This window comes from Leguminivora glycinivorella, chromosome 2 (assembly GCF_023078275.1).
Source record: "Leguminivora glycinivorella isolate SPB_JAAS2020 chromosome 2, LegGlyc_1.1, whole genome shotgun sequence".
NCBI classification, from domain to species: Eukaryota; Metazoa; Arthropoda; class Insecta; order Lepidoptera; family Tortricidae; genus Leguminivora; species Leguminivora glycinivorella.
Window position 1 is genome coordinate 14,118,964 of NC_062972.1, and position 23,471 is coordinate 14,142,434.

Genomic DNA, 23,471 nt, shown 5'->3' on the forward strand with positions numbered 1-23,471 from the left:
ATTTGCGGGTAAATACGTAATATGCAACCTTTTAACATCGATTCCTAAAACAAAGTACTAATATTGAAACCAAATAAGCCAATTAAAAACAAGATTTGTGATTATTTAATAAATAATTAAGTAAAATATCGCCGGAGGTAGCGTTCCGGTACTTCCGATCCGATACTAGATCGTTGGTTTCGTATAGGCGGAAAGAAAAACGTATCGGAATGGAAGTGAATACGTGAATACGGATAAAGCGGTATTCACGTGGTTTTAATGTGATGTTTTAGTTTCATTTGATTGCGGGAAATAAAAGAAAAACGTATGGGATTAAAACTAACTCATCTAAAATATGGTAATCAATCACGGATTACACACTCCGGTTGTTTTAGTCATTACTCGCGATATGCTTTGGAGGTCTTAGGTACCCACGTTCAAGTGTAGACGAGACCTTAGCTTTCATCCGTTACCCATACAGTCAGATCCGTTACTGTCCCATGTTTCAAATAGTTTTATTTGCAAAAATTAAATACAATTTGTTATTAAACTACGTTTCCGTTATTTTATATTGAAATAGTAACGTTTAAACTATTGATTACAAGTGATGGCATCCTATAAACTTGTGAAACAGTATAGTAATCTTAAAAATTCTCCTCTATTTTGTACTGAAAGTAACGGAACGGATATATATATGGGTTTAAAAAAATAGTAGTCCGCATTTATGTGAAAATGAAAGTGTAATTTCTTCATTTGTTATTTTAGAATGAATAATAAAAACATTGTTAAATTCCCAAACCTTTTATATTTACATTATCTGCGATTAAATTTGGTTGCGGAACGGAACACTCGCTTCCCCTCAACTCAACAAAAACATATTTTTTTCATTAATTACTTAAAAGTCAAGTGAACCTTCTATATTTTATATAAATTTATTTATTAAAGAATCTATAAAAATAGCTTTTAATAAATTTCTATCGGTTTCATTTTCATATCAACTTTTTTCGGGGTGGACAACTTTGAATAAAATGGCCCGTGTGTCCGTTTGTTTGTACGTCTTTCACGGCAAAACGGAGTGATGAATTGACGTGATTTTTTAAGTGGAGATAGTTGAAGGGATGGAATGTGACGTAGGATAGTTTTTGTCTCTTTCTGACGCGAGCGAAGCCGCGGGCAAAAGCTAGTCTTGTATAATATGGGCACGCTGATGGGTGGCACCAACTGGTCATATTTGTACTACTGTTCTAGTTTTTGCCCGCGGCTTCGTTCGCGTTAGAAAGATACAAAAAGTAGCCTATGTCACTCTCCATCCCTTCAACTATCTCCACTTAAAAAAACACTTTAATTCGTCGCTCCGTTTTGCCGTGAAAGACGGACAAACAAACAGACACACACACAGTTTCCCATTTATAATATTAGTATGGATTACATAACTGATATAATATGGCCACTTGGCCAGGGTATGCCACCCGTTTCCGTGTCAGGCAACAGTAACCGCCTGCTGTCACTATTAAAAAAATCCGGCGTGGACAACATGCTCCAATCCTTACCTATTTAGTCACAGTACAGTCAGCGGTGGCAGTGGCTTATTCTGTCCTGACCTTACTCCTCAAATCGTTTCTAAACAGGCTATGTTTGACATTTCAGGTGAAATGTCAGTGATGTACCTGTTCACAAGGTACCGCTTCAACTGGAACGAGGTCGACTTCAGTGTGTTCTCCACGTATGCCATGTGCACTTCATTAGTTGGTAAGTTACTGCCGTATTCGAGCAATGTTTATCCATTACTTAGATGGCTGGCAGTCCTCAACCGTGCGTTTCTCCAGAAACTTCCTGCCTCGCACAGTTAAACTGTAGCTAAGCGGTATTTCTGGACCGATACGACCTTCAAGAAAGCCGTACAATCATCTTAAAGCTCGGCCACACATGCGCGTTTTGATAGCCTAGGCGGAGCGCAACGATAGCGGTGCGCCGGACGAACGCTAGCGTTGCGCCCGGCGGACGCCGGCGGGAACTAACGAGCGCGGATTGCGAGCGGAATGCGAGCGGAACGCCAGCGTTCCGCCGGCGCACCGCTATCATTGCGCTCCGCTAACGCTACGCTATCAAAACGCTTTATGTGCGGAGGCTTTAAAGCCGTCAACACACCTCCAACCCTTCTGGTATTTCGAGTGTCCTTGGGTAGCAGTGATCGCTTACCATCAGGCAACCTGTCTGCTGGTTTGCTTCCGTACCCACAACACAAACCTAGGTACCGTACCGCGGAACCTAGTCAAACTGTGTAATATTGTCCTATATTTATTTATTTACTAAGCGCTGGTGGCCTAGCGGTAAGAGCGTGTGACTTTCGATCCGGAGGCCGTGGGTTCGAACCCGGCTCGTACCAATGAGTTTCTCTGAACTTATGTGCGAAATGTCATTTGATATTTGCCAGTCGCTTTTCGGTGAAGGAAAACATCGTGAGGAAACCGGACTAATTCCAATAAGGTCTAGTTACCCTTCGGGTTGGAAGGTCAGGTGGCAGTCGCTTTCGTCATAACTAGTGCCTACGCCAAATCTTGGGATTATTTGTCAAAGCGGACCCCAGGCTCCCATGAGCCGTGACAAATGCCGGGATAACGTTAGGAGGATGATGATTTATTTATTTACTATATATTTATTTATTCTTATATTAAATTTATGCTGTAAAAAATTTCAGGTACTCTGTTTTCCGTGGGCGTGTTCAGCCACCGGCTGAAATTCGACGACGCGATCATAGGAGTGATATCTTGTACCAGCAAAATACTATCAGGATTCATGTACGCCTTCGCTACGAAAACTTGGCATATTTATATAGGTAAGTTTTTCAATTAACTATGATGTCGAATCCAATTTATTTCTTAGGTTCAAATTTGCATGCCTAATTCTTGACATCACGCTTACGCCTCTTAGACCCACTTGCACCAACCCCTTAATCCTATCTATCTAGGTTAACCTTCGGGTTAACCCTCCATTTTCATTGGTGCAAGTGGCCCTTAGGCTCACTTGCACGAACTACTTAACACGGGGTTAGTGGGCTGTCAGATGACAAATTCAATATAAAATGGTGGGTTAACCCTCCATTCTCGTTGATGCAAGAGGCCCTTAAAGGTTTAACTGATTGTTAAGTATTTTATGCTAATAAACGTATTTTCTTTCTTTCTTTCTTTTTTCGTTGAAAGTTTAATACTAACATATTATTTTAACGTCTACGTAACATAGTTTTTTTATCTCGCTCGCACTAGTAAAGCGAATATCTCTGTGATACACTTGTAATATTTAAAACTAAAAATCTTAACGATTATCTCGGCTCCCGGTGGTCATACCTAACGTAAGACTTTGGCTTCCCACAGACAGTCTTAAAAATTCATAACCTTAAAAAAAAATTGTATCCAATCTGACAGTTCAAACTGACACTGACAGATCTGTCAGTGTCAATATGCATACAATTTTTTTTTAAGATTATGAATTTTTAAGACTGTCTGTGGGAAGCCTTTGAATTCATATTGGTAGCACCAATGTGAGCGATTTTCTAGATCGTACGAAATTCAGATGAAAATTATAACAAGTTAGGTATGTCTGAAATGTTTTAAGTCTGGATGGGACATCATCATGTCAACGTTGTAGCTAATGTGAGCTATAATAAGTAGGTCTAAGGTAACCTACTCAACAAATACTATATCTTTGTTTTCCTTTTTTACAGCTCCATTAATAGAAATCTTTAGCGGAACGTCATTCATCGCCATGAGGTCCATGGTCTCAAAATTAGTCGAGAAAGACGAGTTAGGTAAGTGATGTATTATTATAAGGCTATATTTGTTTAGGAAAAGTGGATCCAGCATTTCTAAGGCCGATAGTGCACTATCATATGCTTATCATAGAAACATGATCATAGTTCTGTATGACTCCCTTTTTCTCCAATGTGAACAAAAAGGACGGCATGTTGCCTATGATCATATTTCTATGATAAACATATGATAGTGGACTTTCGGCCTAAGACGTTCAAGCTATCCGAAACTAAAAGGCTTTTGAAGATATGCTTCTTCATATGCATGACATAAAGCTAAAATAAATTTGCCAGATCTTACCTTATCGTGTAAAAGACGCTTGCGTAGTCTAATAAATATCCACAATTTATAGATACACACCAAACATTAACACACAGCAAAAAAATAAACACTGACTTCGACTGCAATGACAATAAACAGAATATTGTTCGGTTGCCTAGCAACTAGTTTTTCGATTCATTAGTTTCATTATATTAGAATCATTACCAACTTAATGCACTACACAATACACAACTTTGCACCCACCGCAACACAACTGTCCGTTAGCAATTACCAAATTAGTGAATAGGCTAGTTTCCAACTAGTCAAATCAGCTTCTTTTTATGAACTGTCAAAACGATTTGTTAGTATAGAACAAAGAGGATCGAGTATTATACGAAGTTATATAGGTCTTTGGTATAGAATTACTATGAAATAGGTACTGAGGAGTGACGTCACGGTCAATTCATTTATTTTATATCTTTCTCTTTCACTTATTAAATAGAAAGTAACTACTGTCCATATTTTTCTTCTAATTACATATGTGGTGCTTTATTTCGTGCACTGCATTAAGTATTTTATTTTAGGTACCTATAGGAAACTAGCCTATTGTATGTTCTTATTATGAGTAATAAAGAATTTTCTAAACCTACTTTAGCTTTCACATAAAGTCTACCGATGGTTAGTTAAGGGTGTTACTGGCGGTCCCCAAAAAGGTTATCTCTTACATGAAAACGATTCTGTTCTTGCAGGCAAGGTGAATTCGTTCTTCGGCGTGGCAGAAGCGATGATGCCCCTAGTGTATGCGCCCATGTACACGAGCACATACACTGCCACTATCAAGTCCTTCCCAGGGGCGTTTTTCGTGCTTGGTGGCGCTCTAACCGTCCCTGCAGTTGTCATATTTTTGTGAGTACCTTACGATTTTACTTATAAATGTTATAGGTAGGACATTTTTACACAGATTGACTGAGTCCCACGGTAAGCTTAAGAAAGCTTGTGTTGTGGGTACTCGGACAATGATATACCTAAGTAATATACAAATACTTACTTAAATATATAGAAAACATCCATGACTCAGGAACAAATATCTGTACTCATCACACAAATAAATGCCCTTACCGGGATTTGAACCCGAGAGCGCGGCTTAGCAGGCAGGGTCACTACGCGCTAGGCGAGACCGGTCGTCAACTTATGGATTTTAATACAATTTTGACCACTACATGCGCTGCGATAGCTTTACTTGCAGGAAGCCAATCTGTCAATGTAATGTAACAGTTTTCGGTTTATGTCGCAAGGTAACCCCCAGAAGTAAACATAATAATCTAACCACAAAATTAAAATTTTGAAAGAACCCCCGACCGCGACATAGTACCTAGACCGATTTTCATGAAACATGGCTAAGAACTCTCCCGAGCAACTCAGCTTTCAGACAAAAAAAAACGAAATCCAAATCGGTTCATCCGTTCGGGAGCTACGATGCCACAGACAGACACACGCACAGACAGACAGACAGACACGTCAAACTTATAACGTCGTTTTTGCGTCAGGGGTTAAAAAGAGGCGCACGTTGACTTTAGGAAGTCATTATTGTCTCATTGTGTTTTAAAACAGTGTAAATACTACTTAGGTACCTATTATTTATTATTCGTTCATAAGTAGATGTTGTTGTTGTTGAATGTCCTAATGCACCCCATAGGTGCACAGGGCCTCCACAAGATCCTTCCACGCCTTTCTATCTTGAGCCACCGCTTTGGATACTTTACCTAGTAGATACTTACCTATTATTGAAGGTAGGAGAAGGGAAGGTAAGTAATGGGTACCAATCTAGATCAGTCAATGAATGCTCAAAAGGGGGGTCTAGGTGGAATGGCCGAAAGCAGAAAGTTTCACTACGGGATGTTGTTAGGGGTAGTCAGGAGACATACATACTAAAAGTCCTCGGACTTTGGACGTGAGCTCGAAGAGGGGGGGATGAAAAAATGTCCCATTTTTTGGTTTTTTGCTCATATTTCAAAAACTATGCGTCATACGAAGTTTTGGTTTACTACACCTTGAAAGCTTATAAAATTCTCTATAACTTTGATCTAGAAACTTTTTTTCTATTCTCAACCATTATCTAGGTATGAGCTCCTAAAAACTGTTAATTTTTTAAAAATCGTTTTCCCCCCCACTTTTTGCTTCATACATTGCTCCATATCTTGAAAAATATTTATCTCAGACAAAAGTTTTCTTAGAAAATCTTGTAGATCATTCAAATACCTTTCATAATATGTGTACATATGCTTCTGGGTCATGTACCGTTGAATAATTATACGACTTTAAAACGAAATGAAACAACAAATGTATGTGATAAACGTGTAAAATATGTATTTCATGAACATGATTGTATTATGATGCTGTATAAATGCATTCACACAACAGGTAACAATACAATTAGCTGTACATAAAGGCCTTCTCACACCCACATCTACCACTACTACAATCTGTGGTGCACCGGCAAAATATTGACTTCAGTATTTCTTCCGGAGCAGATGGTACTTTGGTTTGCACAGGAATCAGTAAGTTGCTTTCGTTCCGTGCCATCCCCATTCATCATCCTCCTTGCGTTATCCCGGCATTTTCCACGGCTCATGGGAGCCTGGGGTCCACTTTGACAACTAATCCCAAGATTTGGCGTAGGCACTAGTTTTACGAAAGCGACTGCCTTCTTACTTTCCAACCCGAAGGGTAACTAGGACTTATTGGAATTAGTCCGGTTTCCTCACGATGTTTTCCTTCACCGAAAAGCGACTGGCAAATATCAAATGACATTTCGCACATAAGTTCAGAAAAAAGTCATTGGTATATTAGCGAGGGAGGTAAAAAAAGTGTGGAATACTAATACAACTAACTAACTTAGCTTCGGAGGTAAAAACTGCAAATAACAGCTTAAGTTACAATTATGTCCTAACTCTTAAAAGGCTTCTACTACTATTCTACTTTAAATCAAATTTTAACGTAAAAAAAAAGGTTTTTACTTGACGAATACTGGACCAAGTGCGCTAAAATACTCGTATACTGGATCAAGTACTCTTAGATCATAAACTGTTATAAATTTGAAATTCTCATGAATGCAGAAATAACCTCATTGATTTCGTTAAAACAAATCCGAATTTTTATGTTATTACGTGAACAAATATGTTAGTTATGTTACTTTGTACCTTTGAACGGCTCTCCTCTGTAAAATCATAAGTTTGCACTTGCCTCAGTATCCTTAGGAGGTATGGATATAACTTACACTACACGTGTTTTAATTTACTCGCTGCCTCTTTGGGCGGGATGATACTAATCGGTCTTCTTTGTTTGTTTGAAATGCTGTCGGTCTCACACCTTACTACTGTCAACACTGCAATTCTCTAACCTTGTGTGTTACTGTGTTTGTTGTCCCAAATAAATCAAACAAATTGAAACTGTTTCTTCCATGTCATCTGGATCAGATGTGACAACTGTATCTTAGACAATATCCTCCCCGCCGTTATCATCAGTGTCTTCCTCTATCCTGGGGGTGTCGTTGACTTTCGATCCGGAGATTGCGGGTTCGAACCCGGCTCGTACCAATGACTTTTTTCTGAACTTATGTGCGAAATGTCATTTGATATTTGCCAGTCGCTTTTCGGTGAAGGAAAACATCGTGAGGAAACCGGACTAATTCCAATGTCCTAGTTACCCTTCGGGTTGGAAAGTCAGATGGCAGTCGCTTTCGTAAAACTAGTGCCTACGCCAAATCTTGGGATTAGTTGTCAAAGTGGACCCCAGGCTCCCATGAGCCGTGGCAAATGCCGGGATAACGCAAGGAGGATGATGAATGGGGATGGGCACGGAACGAAAGCAACTTACTGATTCCTGTACAAACCAAAGTACCAGCTGCTCCGGAAGAAATACTGAAGTTAATATTTTGCCGGTGCACTACAGATTGTAGTAGTGGTAGATGTGGGTATGACAAGGCCTTTATGTACAGCTAAGGGAACATACCCAAACTACGTGACACGTTTAGGGGGGGGAGGGGGTCGTCAAAATACTACGCTTGGTCACAGAGGGGGAGGGGGGGTCTAACTTCTTGTCACGTAACCTGTGGAATATTGGCCCAGCCGTGGTCAGCAGAGGAACGTTTATATAGGCTGGTGATGATTATGAAGGTGATGGGATGAAAATCATTGTTTAAAGGCCAGAAAAAAAGATGATAAACACGCGTCATTAAACAAATACACTCAGCGTCAAAAAATCGCACCTCGCCCAAAATTCGTTTCAAGTAAATACAGCTCTAATCTTATTGACTGTAACCTATCAATATTGGTATCATTTTAAAGTACAATGAAAGCCCTTTAAGAAAAAGGTGTACAACTTTCTTAAAAACAATAATCGCCAATCTACGATGGTTTTAAAAAAAAGGGTAACGATGCGATTTTAATGGGTCTCTACTCTCTAGGTGTGCTACCCTAGACGGATTTAAAAGGAAGTGTAAAGGTGTCATGTGGGGTTTACCCTTGAATCGCCGACAGACACTTGTTCGAATATTATTTCAAAGACAACGTTTCAAATAATTTTATTTCATCGACAGTTCATATCGTAGAATAATCGATACAAGTTAAATCAAACCGTAGACTTTTATTTCGTAGATAAGTTATTCCGAGTATGCTTTATATCGTGGTATTTCGTTTCGTGTTTTTTCATTTCATTTTGTTTTACATTAAATACAATTCATTACGCATAATATTATTTCAATTATGATTTTTTCTAAAATTTTACAGTTGTAAACTGTTTGTTTGGTCACAGTTCTAACCTAACCTAAACTTACTTTAAAAAAGGTCCGTTGTTGTGTAGGGTCGCAGTTCTAACCTAACCTAAACCTATTCTGTAAGCAGTTTGTTTCTGTGTGATCACAGTTCTAACCTAACCTAAACCTACTCTGTAAACTGTTTGTTTTTGTGTGTGGTCACAGTTCTAACCTAACCTAAACCTAATTTAAAAGCCATTAGTTGTAGTGTAGGTCGCAGTTCTAACCTAACCTAAACCTAGTCGGTAAGCCGTTTGTTTCTGTGTGATCACAGTACTAACCTAACCTAAACCTACTCTGTAAGCTGGTCGTTTTTGTGTGTGGTCACAGTTCTAACCTAACCAAACCTACTTTAAAAGCCGTTCATCGTTTTGAAGCATCGCAGTTCTAACCTAACCTAAACCTACTCTAATATAGGTAGGATTTAAGCCAATGGTCATAGTTTAATTATGGACGTATGTGATCTGCCACGATAAAATAGACAATTTGAAGTTTCCTAGAATAGAAACATCTATAAATGTGTAGTACGACAAATGAGAAAGTTTTGTAATAATACGTCGAATAAATGAATTGCGATGTTTTGTAGTTCTGCTATTTGAAGTACTTTGAAACGAATCAGCGATGAAGAAATATTAGTTGAATAGTATTTATAATAACTAAAAAAATTTCAAATAAATAGTAGTTGAAACAAAATTACTCGAAACAATTTTACTCGAACTAAACTTTCGATGATTTGTTGTCGATGAAATCGGCGAAAAATGTCGGCGAAACAAGGGTTTACCCTTGAATCGCCGACAGACACTCCAAAAGTCACCGAGGACAATATTGAACACTTGCAGAATGAAAAAGCCTTCAGAATACGGGTACAACTCCAGAAAAAGCAGCTCAAGTGGTGGCACTGCTCCTAAACGGACTACGGCAGTAGCAAGTTGCTGAACGCCTAAGCATAAGCCGTTTCCGGGTGCAACGAAGCTTGCAGCGGTTCCTGGAGATCTGTGGCTACATTAGAAAGCCTGAATCTGGGAGAAGACGCTGCACTACCACCGCTGGAGAGGACCGGTACATTTGTATCGGCCTCTTTGCGGAACCGCTTTCGGACCGCTGCTGAGCTGCAGATACTGCTTAGGACAACTCGAAGAACTGCAGTGAGTGTCTCCACGATCAGAAGAAGATTGCTGGAGAAGAAAATGTTACCCCGAAGAGCTGGCAGGGGCCCCAATTTAAGCCATCGAATTGCCAGAAGGAATTTTCGCGAGGTTTGGACGTTGCAGCAATGGAGGAAAGTTTTGTTCCCCGATGAGACGAGGGGGTTCATTTACACAAACGACGGACGCAAGAGGGTGTACAGGAGTCAAGGAGAGCAGTTTACACCAGTCTGCACCGAAGAAACAGTCAGAAACGGGAGCGGCTCGTGCATGTTCTGAGGCGGCACTTCCATCGACGGCAAAACGGATCTCGTCTGCGTTTCCCGCACTGGCTGTGGTCGTTTTGAGGGGTCCTTAACTCCTGGCAGTTACATTATGGAGATTTTTGAAGAACATGAGCTCCCATACGCTGAGTTTGTTGGACCTGACTTCCAATTTATGCACGTCAACGCCCGTTGCCATACTGCCTTGACAGTGCGGGAATCCCTGCATGAGGTCGGAATGTACCGTAATGGAGTGGCCAGCAACGAGTCCCGACCTGGACCCCATTGAGCATCTCTGGGATGAGTTAAAACGGCTTGTTTGGTCGCGGGATCGTGCTCCAGCCACCCTCGACGAGCTGGAAGCCGCAGTTATTGAGGAGTGGCGGGATAACATTCCTCAAAAACGGTCAGTAACACTGATTAAAGGTCCATAACTGATTGCCTGGAAGCTACACGAAGGGCCAGAGGGAGAAAACACTAGGTTTTAAGTTTCGTTTTAAGTATTTTTTTTCGATATTAGTTGATTTTATTGTCTTCGATTTTTTTTTTTTTAAACCTGAATGCACGTTGACTCCTTTTTCCTGAAAAGTTAAATTTTTGTGAAAAATGTCATGAATTATATGGCATTTTCCAATACAATACTTTTCCTTGTATAATATAAGGGCTATAATCGCTTGAACGAAACCGATTGAGAGGTGCGGTTTTTTTGACGCTGAGTGTATTAAATTTGATATAGACACACGAATATCTATTAACAACTTTCTACAAAAAATTATTTAAAACTTCATTTATAAATACTACGTGACAACTACAGGGGGGGGGGGGGATCTCGGCATATACTACGCTTGGTCACGCAGGGGGAGGGGGTCAAAAAACGGCACAAATATGGTCACGTAGTTTGGGTATGTTCCCTAATTGTATTGTTACCTGTTGTGTGAATGCATTTATACAGCATCATAATACAATCATGTTCATGAAATACATATTTTACACGTTTATCACATACATTTGTTGTTTCATTTCGTTTTAAAGTCGTATAATTATTCAACGGTACATGACCCAGAAGCATATGTACACATATTATGAAAGGTATTTGAATGATCTACAAGATTTTCTAAGAAAACTTTTGTCTAAGATAAATATTTTTCAAGATATGGAGCAATGTATGAAGCAAAAAGTGGGGGGAAAACGATTTTTAAAAAATTAACAGTTTTTAGGAGCTCATACCTAGATAATGGTTGAGAATAGAAAAAAAGTTTCTAGATTAAAGTTATAGAGAATTTTTTAAGCTTTCAAGGTATAGTAAACCAAAATTTCGTATGACGCATAGTTTTTGAAATATGACCAAAAAACCAAAAAATGGGACCTTTTTTCATCCCCCCCTCTTCGAGCTCACGTCCAAAGTCCGAGGACTTTTAGTATGTATGTCTCCTGACTACCCCTAATAACATCCCGTAGTGAAACTTTCTGCTTTCGGCCATTCCATCTAGAATCGTTCGTTGACCAAGCTAATCCTTAACTTCCCTAACGATTTATGAGTCATTTACCTAAGGCCGTTTTCACATTATCCGATCAGAAATCGGATGTCGGAAGGATTATAATAGAAAAAATCCAAGATGGCGCCTGTAATGTATGGGGTATCGATCCGACATCCGATATCGGATCGGATAATGTAAAAACGCACTAACGGTATATGATTATAGCTTATTTTTCGATGGACGAATTAATTCAGCACTCATTGAAGAACCAGCAAGTTCCGATCCGCCGATATACATAATACGTGTAGGTATTAAACTAATGCACATACCTTATTTTTCAGGTGGCTATATTTAGCAAGCAAGAAATATAGCAACAAAACATCAGACGAAGAAAAAGAAGCAAAAAATGCAGACCCTCCGGTTAAAGGCGTTGACAATAAAGCGTTTGAAGACGATAAGGATGGAAAAACGAAGAGAATCGACAACAGCTCTGAAGCAGATAAAGAAAGCATACGACAGTCTCAGATCGAAACTGGGTTCACAGAAAGTATGCATAGTACAAGTAAATTGTGAATATTTTGTATAATATGAACATTACAAAAAAAATACAATGTCTCAGTCTGAGGTAACATTAGTTTTTAATACGTTACTCTATAGCGTGAACGTCATAGAAAATGGCATTAATTGTATGGGTAAAGTAGTGCAGCGCCCTCCAAAATAGTACATTACGATACAAGTGCGTAAAAAAGGAAGTTCCTTTTCGCACGTGTATCGTACGACGTTTTTCAGTACAGATGGCCCTCCGAAGTTTCGACCTGACAAGAAATGAACCACTTCTCGCACTAGTGCGTAAAAAAAAACACCATCTGTACTGAAAATTACATTAGTGCATTTTTCGTGACGTGACGATTATGCTATCGAGAAACGTATTCTAAAAACTTCAAAATCTCATAGCAGAGGCTTTGACTGCGATTCTTACGAGCAAATAGATATTCGGCCAAAACAAAAGCGACTTGGAATCTGGTATTTTCATTGTTACCACCCGTGCTGTGCCTACACAAGTACACACATTTTTTACCCCATTTTTATTAATTTAACCAACTTTTATTTAAGTACATTTTGTAGTAGCCAATAAGAACGAGTAAAAACTCATTATTATCACGTTGTTGGTTAAAAAAAAACGTCAAGAGGTGGCCAGTGCAGTGGGCGGTAATTGCAGCTTTTTAGGATTCATGAAATCGGAAGACATTAACTTCAAACAAGCTGAATTGAACTCTCTGTAATAGTCTTTTTTGAAGATGCTTAAATAGCGGATTACGCAATACATATAACGTGTTTTTAGGGTTCCGTAGTCAACTAGGAACCCTTATAGTTTCGCCATGTCTGTCTGTCCGTCCGTCCGTCCGTCCGTCCGTCCGTCCGTCCGTCCGTCCGTCCGTCCGTCCGTCCGTCCGTCCGTCCGTCCGTCCGCGGATAATCTCAGTAACGGTTAGTACTAGAAAGCTGAAATTTGGTACCAATATGTATATCAATCACGCCAACAAAGTGCAAAAATAAAAAATGGAAAAAAATGTTTTATTAGGGTACCCCCCCTACATGTAAACTGGGGGCTGATATTTTTTTTCATTCCAACCCCAACGTGTGATATATTGTTGGATAGGTATTGAAAAATGAATAAGGGTTTGCTAAGATTGTTTTTTGATAATAATAATATTTTCGGAAATAATCGCTCCGAAAGGAAAAAAAAGTGCGTCCCCCCCCTCTAACTTTTGAACCATATGTTTAAAAAATATGAAAAAAATCACAAAAGTAGAACTTTATAAATACTTTCTAGGAAAATTGTTTTGAACTTGATAGGTTCAGTAGTTTTTGAGAAAAATACGGAAAACTACGGAACCCTACACTGAGCGTGGCCCGACACGTTCTTGGCCGGTTTTTTTAATTTTGATAAATACCACATCGGGGCCGTCCACATATTACGTCACACAAAATGTCGTTTTTTTTTAACCCCTCCTGTTACGCTTATCTTGTATCCCTTTAACATGAATTGTCACATTTAATATGTGTTGTGTAATGTGGATGACCCTATATGACAATAATCATTCTTCTGCGTCTCAGTTTCTGGAAAAAGATTTTTAAGTGTTTAGACGTGAATTGGCCTAACTTTTTATGTGATTTCTGTACTGTGATAATAACAATGTGCTGGAACATTGGAAACAACAAATACATTAGACAAAATTAAATGTAATGTGATTGTGTGTGTATACGATACGTATTAAAATAATTATATTGTATTTAGTACTTAAGTAATACTTTAGGCTAGTTTCCTACTACATGTGAGACAGATGATTATTAAACTGAAGTGCAAGTACAGTCGAGTTCATAAATATGTGTACATTTCTTCACCTTAACTCTATGCAATAAGGTGAAAAAATATACATAATAATATTAATATTTTCCACAATGGTATGTTGTAATCTTGTCTGTTATGAAGAGACAGATTTACCTAGGGACTGATAATATATTAAACAGTGCATAGGTAGGTAACTTTACCACACCAAGGAGCTTATCATCATTTATGTATTTGCTTTAGTTTAGTAATCATCTTGTTAGCTGAACCTGATTAAATTTATTGTGTGCGTACTTACTCCTTAGGACATAATAAAGATTTGGACAAAAACGTTGTTATTATTAATCTCCAATCTTCCACAAAATATATAAATCAATATACAAATACACTACAATATAAATAAATAAATATTGGGGACACCTTACACAGATCAACTTAGCCCCAAACTAAGCAAAGCTTGTACTATGGGTGCTAAGCGACGATATACATACTTACATACATAGAAAACATCCATGACTCAGGAACAAATATCTGTGCTCATCACACAAATAAATGCCCTTATCGGGATTCGAACCCAGGACCGCGGCTTAGCAGACAGGGTCACTACCGACTGAGCCAGACCGGTCGTGAAATTAACAATTTCGATATAAGCTAAAAATATACCATGTTGTAATGAAACTCTTCCACAAATGTTTAATACATATAAAATAAAAGATACGTGTAAAATATACGAAAAATGTTTATTTCAATAAGCCCACATGTATGTAAATGACAAATATTTCAATATCAAAAATACAAATCCCTTAAGATTAAATATAGCAATACAGCGTAGAGTAGTTTTAAGAGACCGAAAAGTTTATAGCTACCCTACAGGGTGCATCAGGATACATCCTTAAGTAAATGTTGGCAATAATTATAAAGATTAAAATTATGAATACTTAATAAAGTAAAATATTAAAAATGCTTTCCTTAGAATACAGTCAAAAATAAATCTACCGCGAAACAATCACGGACAAATAAACACAATTATTTTAAACATAAAAGAGAAAACGTCAGATTCGAGACAGATCAAAATATAAACTTAATTAGTATTACTAAAGTTGGAGGGTTTTACGGTATTCCAAATAATATTTAAATAGTACACAATACCTCGTAGGTGTTTTTGGGTATTTCTTGACCGCCAAACGAAATGTACATGTTTTTGTGCGACGGATGCACCTGAAAAATAAAAACAATTATCGTGAATATGTATACCAACCAGATACCAACATACCAACTACTAATATTCAAAACCAGTAACTTAAAAGCAAGGATTATTTATATAGGATTTACAATCTTCATACTAAGAATCGTATCTCCAGTTTTTACCGCCACCTATTAAATACTCATATCATATTATCTACACTGATGATGCCTACAATTTTTTTTTCAAAATGTGTATTGACGTGATATCATGATATTAAAATAAATAAATAATATGTCATTTGTTCTTATAAAAAATAACACGAAAAAATATTTGGGGAAAATATGATTTTGGCCACTTCCAGGCTGCGAAACAGCGCCATCTAGTTTTAAGCCTAAAAAGGCCATTTCAGGGGTACGCTTTTTTGTTTGGCTTTGTCAGTTCCGTATTATATCGTTCTTGCTTAAAAGTATGCGTCTACAGGCCCGCAACGCAACACGTTATTATAATAATTCTTTGTGTAGAAAGTAACACGAGTGAGTCTTCTGGTCGGCAGCGTATCACAGTACATGAGTAACAAATGAGTGTTTTTTTTTTGATACTACGTCGGTGGCAAACATGCATACGGCCCGCCTGATGTTTCTCCTTGCCCGGCATAAGCGAGCCCTACGGCGTGGGGCGGCACGACGCCGTCCCTGCCCTCAATTCTTCGGCAGTCGTGCTTATTGGGCAGGGCATAAAAGTTTGGCGACAAAGTCCAAAGCGGCACTCAATTCAGCGGATCGAAACCATTACACAATGGCTTATTGACAGGGCAGGAGACGGATCAGAAACGCTTGATCCCCCTCTTTCCTGGTATCAAACATGGGGGCAAGCCCCACAAGAGCATAATCATTGGTCTCACCTTGCCGGGCGTAAGCGAGCCCTCGTGCTTGGCGCGGCCGATGTAGAGCGGCTCGCCGGCCGCCGAGTTCCCGGCCACCACAGCGTTGGGCGGCACGGCGCCGTCACGGGCCTCGATCCAGCGGATCCTCTCCGGGCGAGCGCAGCACACCTGAAAATTAAATATGCGTTGCTATGGTTACGTCGTGTCACAGATCATCATGACATGTGTAAACTATAAAGATACACGTTCAAAAGTTTTCGACAGTGCCGATGAAGAATAATGAGGGGTACCTATAGTTTTGTTTTCACATTATCATTTCGGGTAGTGGCATTTTCTTGCGAGCAAAGTGGCACTTTTCCTCCCCTGCTAAGAGGAATCAAAGTGATTGAGTCAACCGAGATATGTTAGCAGCAATTTTGATAACCTTGACTGTGAAGGTGTTAAGTAAACATCATTCTTTTATAGAAATTTGACGTTTACATTGAAGGCGGCCGGGCTTCAATTCAGGGAACAGAAAATTTATTGACTGTCGAAAAAAACATCCTAACCTAATGTTTAATTATGATTAGCACAAAATAGTTACTCTGAACCCAGAAGAGATATATAACGTGAATAAAAATTGGCCTAATGCTAATTATATTTCTTAAATATAAAAATTACCTCAAAACGTTCCACAGAGTTTTCCTTGCTTCCCCAAGGCACATAAGCCGCACGGTGCTTAGCAGCAAACTTGCCCGGGATCAGGTCTCCTTCGAACCGTGCCCTGATCACCCACAAAGGACTGCCATCATGGCCCTCGTACCCCGCCACAACAGCCCTGTCGCTGAGGGAGGCTGCCTCTGTAGTGGACGATGGAATCCATTCAATGGCCGCTGAAAATTTCATTAGAACAAGGTAAGTAAAAGCTATCGTAAAGACAAGCAAAGTTTGACATTGACAATCCTTTTGTGCATTCAAAGGGTTGTTAAGCCTGAAATAAACAGTATCTCATGATCATCAGTAGCTGTCAAAAATGCAAGTATTTACCCAAAGGTTGACTAAGAGTAGATTGCACTGCTAGTATGTTACTGTTAAAGCATTTGCTAAATCTTGTTTTATGGGAAATTCCATTCCATAGATATATATCTGTTAGGTTGGTGGGGCTGATGAAACTGACCCTATATCTGTTTTGTTAACTAAATAAATAAAATATAGACTATAAAAAGGTTAGTAATAGGTATCATAACTAGATATCAAATTATAAAAAACAATATATGAATAAACATAAACCATTGGGTACATGTAATTGTGCAATGACTCATGACATGACTTAATTCAACATTAGCTGTTTTACGGGGTTCCATAACTGAATTAAGCTTCTCACTACTGAGTAGGTCTGACCAGTACAAGAGCTGGCAAGCTGACAGTGTTGGTGATGGGTGTCTAACTGGTGTTGGCTTGTGATCATCACTAGACAATATTATATGATTTCAAATGACCGATTACTAAAATGAAATTATACTTACGTCCGTATCCTTGCTGTGGAGCAGCATTAGCATAGCCAGCGTATGAAAAAGCTGCTGGTGCAGGAGCCATGCCAGGAGCACCTCCCATCTGTCCAGGGTACGGAGCAGTCGGAGCAATGCCAGGGGCAGACGGCACCGCCCCAGGTTGTCCAGGGTATGCATAAGCAAACCCTGGCTGATACGGGTATGGTTGAGCTGGCTGTGTGGCTGGTTGACCAGGTTGCGGAGCCATCACTGGGTATAATTGGCTCTGGGGAGGAGGGTATTGGGGTGGTAACCCATATGGATCTGGAAGTTATAAACATGTCCATGAGATATATGATTGAGAGTAATATTCTACCTGCCAAAAAACTATGCTGTTAGCTAAATTTATCAAAAATACTTTCTTGTAGGTAAGTAAACTCAACAAGACATCAAAAATTAGTTAAAAAAGTGTTTTGTCTCTTTCTCACAAATACATATTGTCAACATGACAGAAAGGGACAAAACCTTTTTTAACTTATCAGTTCAGTAACTTTTTTATAAGGGGCTTAGTATGTTTTAATAATAAATCTACCGTGAGACACTGACATATTAAACATGTAAAATTGGGTAACTCACGTAAAAACATGCTCAATGAAAATGCTCCTCGTTACGGAGCGAAACATGTCAAGCAACCTTCGACAATTTTACGTGAGTTACCCGATTTTACATGTTTAATAGGCTTAGTATGTTATTGATAATAAATTATTGATTGTAATAAAAATGCTAATGGTATATGCGTATATGTGTCACTTAACTTCAAACCTGGGTAAATCCATTCTGCTACAAGGTTGATTACCTTTCAGATCAATATTATATTTTTTATATATTCAACCTTATAGCAGAATGGATTTACCTAAGTTTGAAGTTAAGCAACACATATAGAATAAACATTTGGCAACAATAAAGAAAGACCTTGAAGCACATAATATTTTTTGAATATATTCTGAATGCTATTAACCTTTAGCACTTTGTATTGTTTTGTTAGTTTTTCCTAGAAGGCATATTAGAGGCATCAAAAATCAAAATTCTGTAGTTGCAAAAAGATAAGTAATGTAAAATACCCTATAATGGACGGTGATGTCGGTGATGCCATTATGGACAAAAAAACACAAATCCTTAAAAATAAGCATCTAAAATTAGTTTCTAAAAACTGACGGCAATGTACCATAAACTAGAGTGGTAGAGCTGTTTAATTTTGAAGTTTCAATTAATTCGGTTATTTCTGAAGGATTTGGCGGCAAGGTAAAATTCACCAGTTTACTGAAAAAAATATCAAGACGAATTCTTAGTAATGTTGCTAAGAGAGTTGAGTTCATGTATAAAATAATAAAAAAATAATACTCGGTGTAAACTTGAATGAGTTTTACATACTGCATTAAGCATGAGATAAGGTATAAAACATACTAGTTTGTTGCTCCAAAGATATAAAGAAATAGCGTTATTTTGCGAGTGTCCATTACTGGAACCGAAAAACTGCATACCTCCTGTGTTGGACAAGGAACAATTTACAAAACCAAAATTTACAAGAAACAATCCTAGGTTAAAATAACCCAAACTAATTTTATTTATGGTATATAAAATTGACTCATTGAGTATTAGTTGGCTTTAAAAGTAAAATTTTAAACTTATTTCACTGTCCATAATGGGGGATCCATTACTGGAGAACTGTTGTCCATAATTGGAGAAAAAACACCTAGTTTTAATTTGTTAACTATGAAGAAACCATTAGGAGTATCTATTCTGCAATATGCTTGAAATGTAAAAGAAGGTAGAATTTTTACATTTGTCAGTGAAATATCAAAAACAGGCGATTTTTTTTCTTAAACTGTCCATGATTGGGTCCGTTACCTTAGGCTTAATTTCTATATCTTATAATGCAGCTTCTCAAAAGCAATCACATTTTAATCTTGCAGATATTTAACAAGTCTTTCTATTTACTTCAAACAATATAGGCACACAATAATGTCTATTTTTCAGACATAGGTATTTACTTTAAAAAGTTCAGGATTACAATATATGTAAACCACTTCATGTAAATTAGTAAAGCGTTATACCTATTTGACTAAAACACAAACAGTTGATCATTGTATAATCACCCGGGTTCGGAAATCGTCGTGAACAGGCGTAAATCATTGATTACGAAACTCCAGAGTGCAATATTTACCATGGGTACTAGGGTAATAGAATATGTCAGTGAATACGTATACCTAGGACAAATAATATCACCGGAAGACCAGATGGACAAAGAGCTTCAGAGGAGAACCACAAATGCCTGGAAAAAGTTTTGGTCATTGAAAGACGTCCTGAAAGCAAAAGAAATACCTACAGAACAAAGATTTAAAGTTTACAAAAGCTGTATTATACCAGTATTATCATATGCCTGTCAAACATGGGGACTTACCAAACAACAGGGACAAAAACTAAATGTTTGCCAGAACAACATGGAAAGATCAATTTTAGACATAAAGCTAAGAGATAGGGTGAAAATAAGTACCATAAGAGCAAAAGCCAAGACCAAGGCCCTAACAGAAGTGATTAAGCAACAGAAATGGAGATGGGCTGGCCACATAATGAGAGAGGGCAGAGACAAGTGGACTCGAGAGCTTGTAGAGTGGTGCCCTAGGTACAGCACAAGAAAAAGCGGGCCTCAAAAATGTAGATGGTCCGGGGACCTGAGAGGGACGGGTGGAAGGGCGTGGATGACTGTGGCAAGAGACAGGAACCAGTGGAGGACTTTGGAGGAGGCCTTCGTCAAAGGACGAGTTGGAGTTGCCGATGTAAATGAGTAAAAAAAATGTAGTTAAATGAAACTTCAATAATAAAGGCTATTTTTATTTTTATTTTTATTTTATTTTTATTTTATTACTTACTCATAACAATTAAAAATTATGCTTTATACATCAATGCAAGGCTCGAATTTGCTTTCCATTGCTTTCCAGACTTGTATCAATATTTCAGGTTGAAAAAAAAACAATGGCGTCAAACAGAGGCTCTTAAAATTTAAAATAGTAATGAAAATAATACTTACTATATCCAGACATGATCCTTAAGTAACTCTACAAATTGCGCACGATCGTATTTAACAGAAACTTGCACGTAAAGCAACGTCGTTGACAATAAAAGTACAGTGAAACAGTTGAACTGACTAACCAACGTAGCGGTAAATGAAGAAAAAAAAGAACGCCGAGTTGAATTTGCTTTGTCTAGTCTATTGTTGGCGTCACCGCGTCAGTATTGTTATTTGTCACTATTGTCAGACACAGTGTTGTCACATACAATTTGAACAAAATGGTAGACCAGGGTAAAAAAATAGGTAGAAACTGGTAGAATTAGAAACGAAAAATAGGTAGAGATCTACCTGTTTTAATACCATCTAAGGTAAGTCCAGTTTTAATGATTAAAAATGCCTTTAAACTATTAAAAATATATTTATTGGTTTACTTGGTGAGTTCTTTATGGTGTTTATACATGTTTTTGTTAAAATATTTTAAACACAAGCTAGCGTCTCCGAGAGCTGCCACTGTCAGGCTGTCAGAAGTGTCAGTGTCATGTCATTGTCAAATGACACTGTCACTGTCACTACCAGGCTGTCAGTTTCAAAACTGTCAAACATCAAGACTTTCAAGCTGACTCACCCACAGATTATTCACTAAACACGTTCCGATTTAAGTAAAATGCTGTAATTATAAGACAGGTAAAACTTAATTTCGTAACACGCATGGAGAATTTTCTACAATAGTAATATTTTAGAAAATAGGTAGATTTAGGACCGAAATAGGTAGACAGGTAGACGGGAGGCAAAATAGGTAGATCTACCTATAAATAGGTAGATGTGACAACACTGGTCAGACACATGTTTGACAGATACCTCACTCCGCACTCCCCGCAAACGGGCACACACTCGAAAACCTAAATATATTGTATTTCTTGTTTATCATATATAAATGTTTTATGTCTAACAAAACGATAATTTAATATTGAAAAAACGTAGAAATGTATGTAAGCATGTATTATTTTATGATATGAATTAAAGAGATAAACAAAAATTGGTTGTCTGTAAAGTCGGTTTACGGACGGTAGTTTGTGATAACGTCAAACATTACAGTAGTATAGACAGGGGCGGTCAGAGTATAGCAAAAGGGGCCCGATTCTGGGACTTTTTTCACGTTTTTTTATTTATTTATTAAAAATACACAAAAGTTAACAGTATTTCACCAAAGCACTTATGTGGTAATATAATTATGTACATGTTAAATTGACATAAATAAAAGCAAACACACTTAAAAGTTAAACTATGGTTATTACATTAATCACCTAAGGAGTGTAGAGTCTATGAACCTTAAGAGTTTTCTGTAAAACACACCAACACTATCAGCAAATATGTCAATATCGTCTGTCTCCAACATGATGCGGTTAAGAGCAGCTCGGGCTCGAGCGGTGCGCCGGCCGCCGCGAACAGGCGCCGCCGCCGCCGCGCCGGCACCGCGCCCGGCATGCCAACCACCACATTCGCTCTTGGCACTTGCAGCCCCATTCTCTCAAGCACGGATACGTCATCTACTCTATGGTGAAACAGTTGGCGGTAATGCATAATATGCAGCAGTTTCCGTCTGGTTTCTAGAGTTTGAAGACCAACCATTCCTGTTACGAATAGAGATGGATACATATATGGGTAATATCCGTACAGTCGTTTGTAAATGTGCCTACAGAACTTCCTCTGCACTCTTTCTAGCATAGTGTTTTGTTCTTATTAGAAAGAATGCATTAAAATAAGCATCTTCTATAAATTAAAGTTTTTTTTAAAACCTACTAATTTAGGAGTTAGAGTGGTGCAAAGTTGCAAAATTTTCCCGTAGCATTACTAAGGCGCCAGAGACAGAAAGCGATATCGACGGAGCCCCGCTTATTACAGAAACTGCACAGAATAGGAGCCTTCGGCCGTTTGAAGATACCTAACGAACCTAACCTATACCTATATAAAAGTCGTCATTTTGTATCCTAGACCGTTTGCGAGACACGCGTTAATTTTATTAAAGTGCTAGTGCCATTTACTAATCTTAGAACCCTAATATCTCAGTAAATATTAATGGAGAAGAAAAAGTTTATATAACAAAACATCCTTATTTAAACGTGTTCTATATGATTTATCAATATTAACATAGGTTATATTGGTAAAAAAAAAAAAATCATCGTAAATTTATTAAGATACCGTGATTGTATGTATGTATGTATGTAGTAAATACTATAGGAAAATTCGCAACTTCGTACTGCTCTAACTCCTGAATAAGTAGGTTTTTCAAACAACTTCATTCTATAAAAGATGCTTATTTTAATGCAATCTTTCATGTTTTTAAATTACAAACACTCAAAAATAATAAACACGGGCGCGCCATCTGTCGCAGCTGTGGTGCTTTACTCAGGCCACACGCTACAACCATACCGAGCGCATCGATCAGCCGCTTAGTTCCTACGCGCGCCAATAGATGGCGCTTTAGCTATATTGGGAAACGGGACAATGACGTCATCTTTTTCGTGCATGCTGCCCGTAGTAACGAGTTATTAGACGTTATCACGTCAAAAAAGGATTCGGCTATATAATAGACTTTTGAAGTCCTCAAGACATAGCTTTTGAACGTTACTACCACGTCAGTTGAATGTTCCTCTGTCAGCAGTGACGTAGGTAAAGATACAATTTTCATTTTATTAATGAATCTTACGTTGTGAACTCGTGACTCATTGTTTATTCAAATTATTTCACAACAATAGCTTATAGCAATA

At 38.1% G+C, this 23,471-nt stretch overlaps 2 protein-coding genes across 2 annotated transcripts in view; one reads left to right on the forward strand and one right to left on the reverse strand.

Moving 5' to 3' along the window:
- LOC125240612 (solute carrier family 46 member 3-like) overlaps positions 1-12,862 on the forward strand; it is a 58,443-nt gene extending 45,581 nt beyond the window's left edge. The window contains exons 4-8 of the mRNA XM_048148575.1: positions 1,627-1,728; positions 2,678-2,815; positions 3,701-3,784; positions 4,796-4,952; positions 12,087-12,862. Of these exons, the coding sequence (XP_048004532.1) occupies positions 1,627-1,728; positions 2,678-2,815; positions 3,701-3,784; positions 4,796-4,952; positions 12,087-12,318 (713 nt within the window). The 3' untranslated portion in view covers positions 12,319-12,862. The remainder of the gene's footprint in view (positions 1-1,626; positions 1,729-2,677; positions 2,816-3,700; positions 3,785-4,795; positions 4,953-12,086) is intronic.
- A 1,954-nt stretch (positions 12,863-14,816) lies between these two features.
- Positions 14,817-20,933, reverse strand: LOC125242310. The gene is made up of 5 exons (XM_048151076.1): positions 20,722-20,933; positions 17,670-17,957; positions 16,825-17,036; positions 16,183-16,332; positions 14,817-15,313 (listed from the first exon to the last, which is right to left on the reverse strand). Exons 1-5 carry the CDS (start codon positions 20,732-20,734, stop codon positions 15,227-15,229), a joined length of 750 nt encoding a protein of 249 aa, XP_048007033.1. The 5' UTR covers positions 20,735-20,933; the 3' UTR covers positions 14,817-15,226.
- Between the last annotated feature and the right edge of the window lie 2,538 nt (positions 20,934-23,471).

Coding starts and splice junctions, on each gene's coding strand:
- LOC125242310 (XM_048151076.1), bottom strand. Junction 17,037..17,669: donor TCCACAGCAAGGATACGGAC/GTAAGTATAATT, acceptor TGAAATTTTCAG/CGGCCATTGAATGGATTCCA. Junction 16,333..16,824: donor ACTCTGTGGAACGTTTTGAG/GTAATTTTTATA, acceptor TTTAATTTTCAG/GTGTGCTGCGCTCGCCCGGA.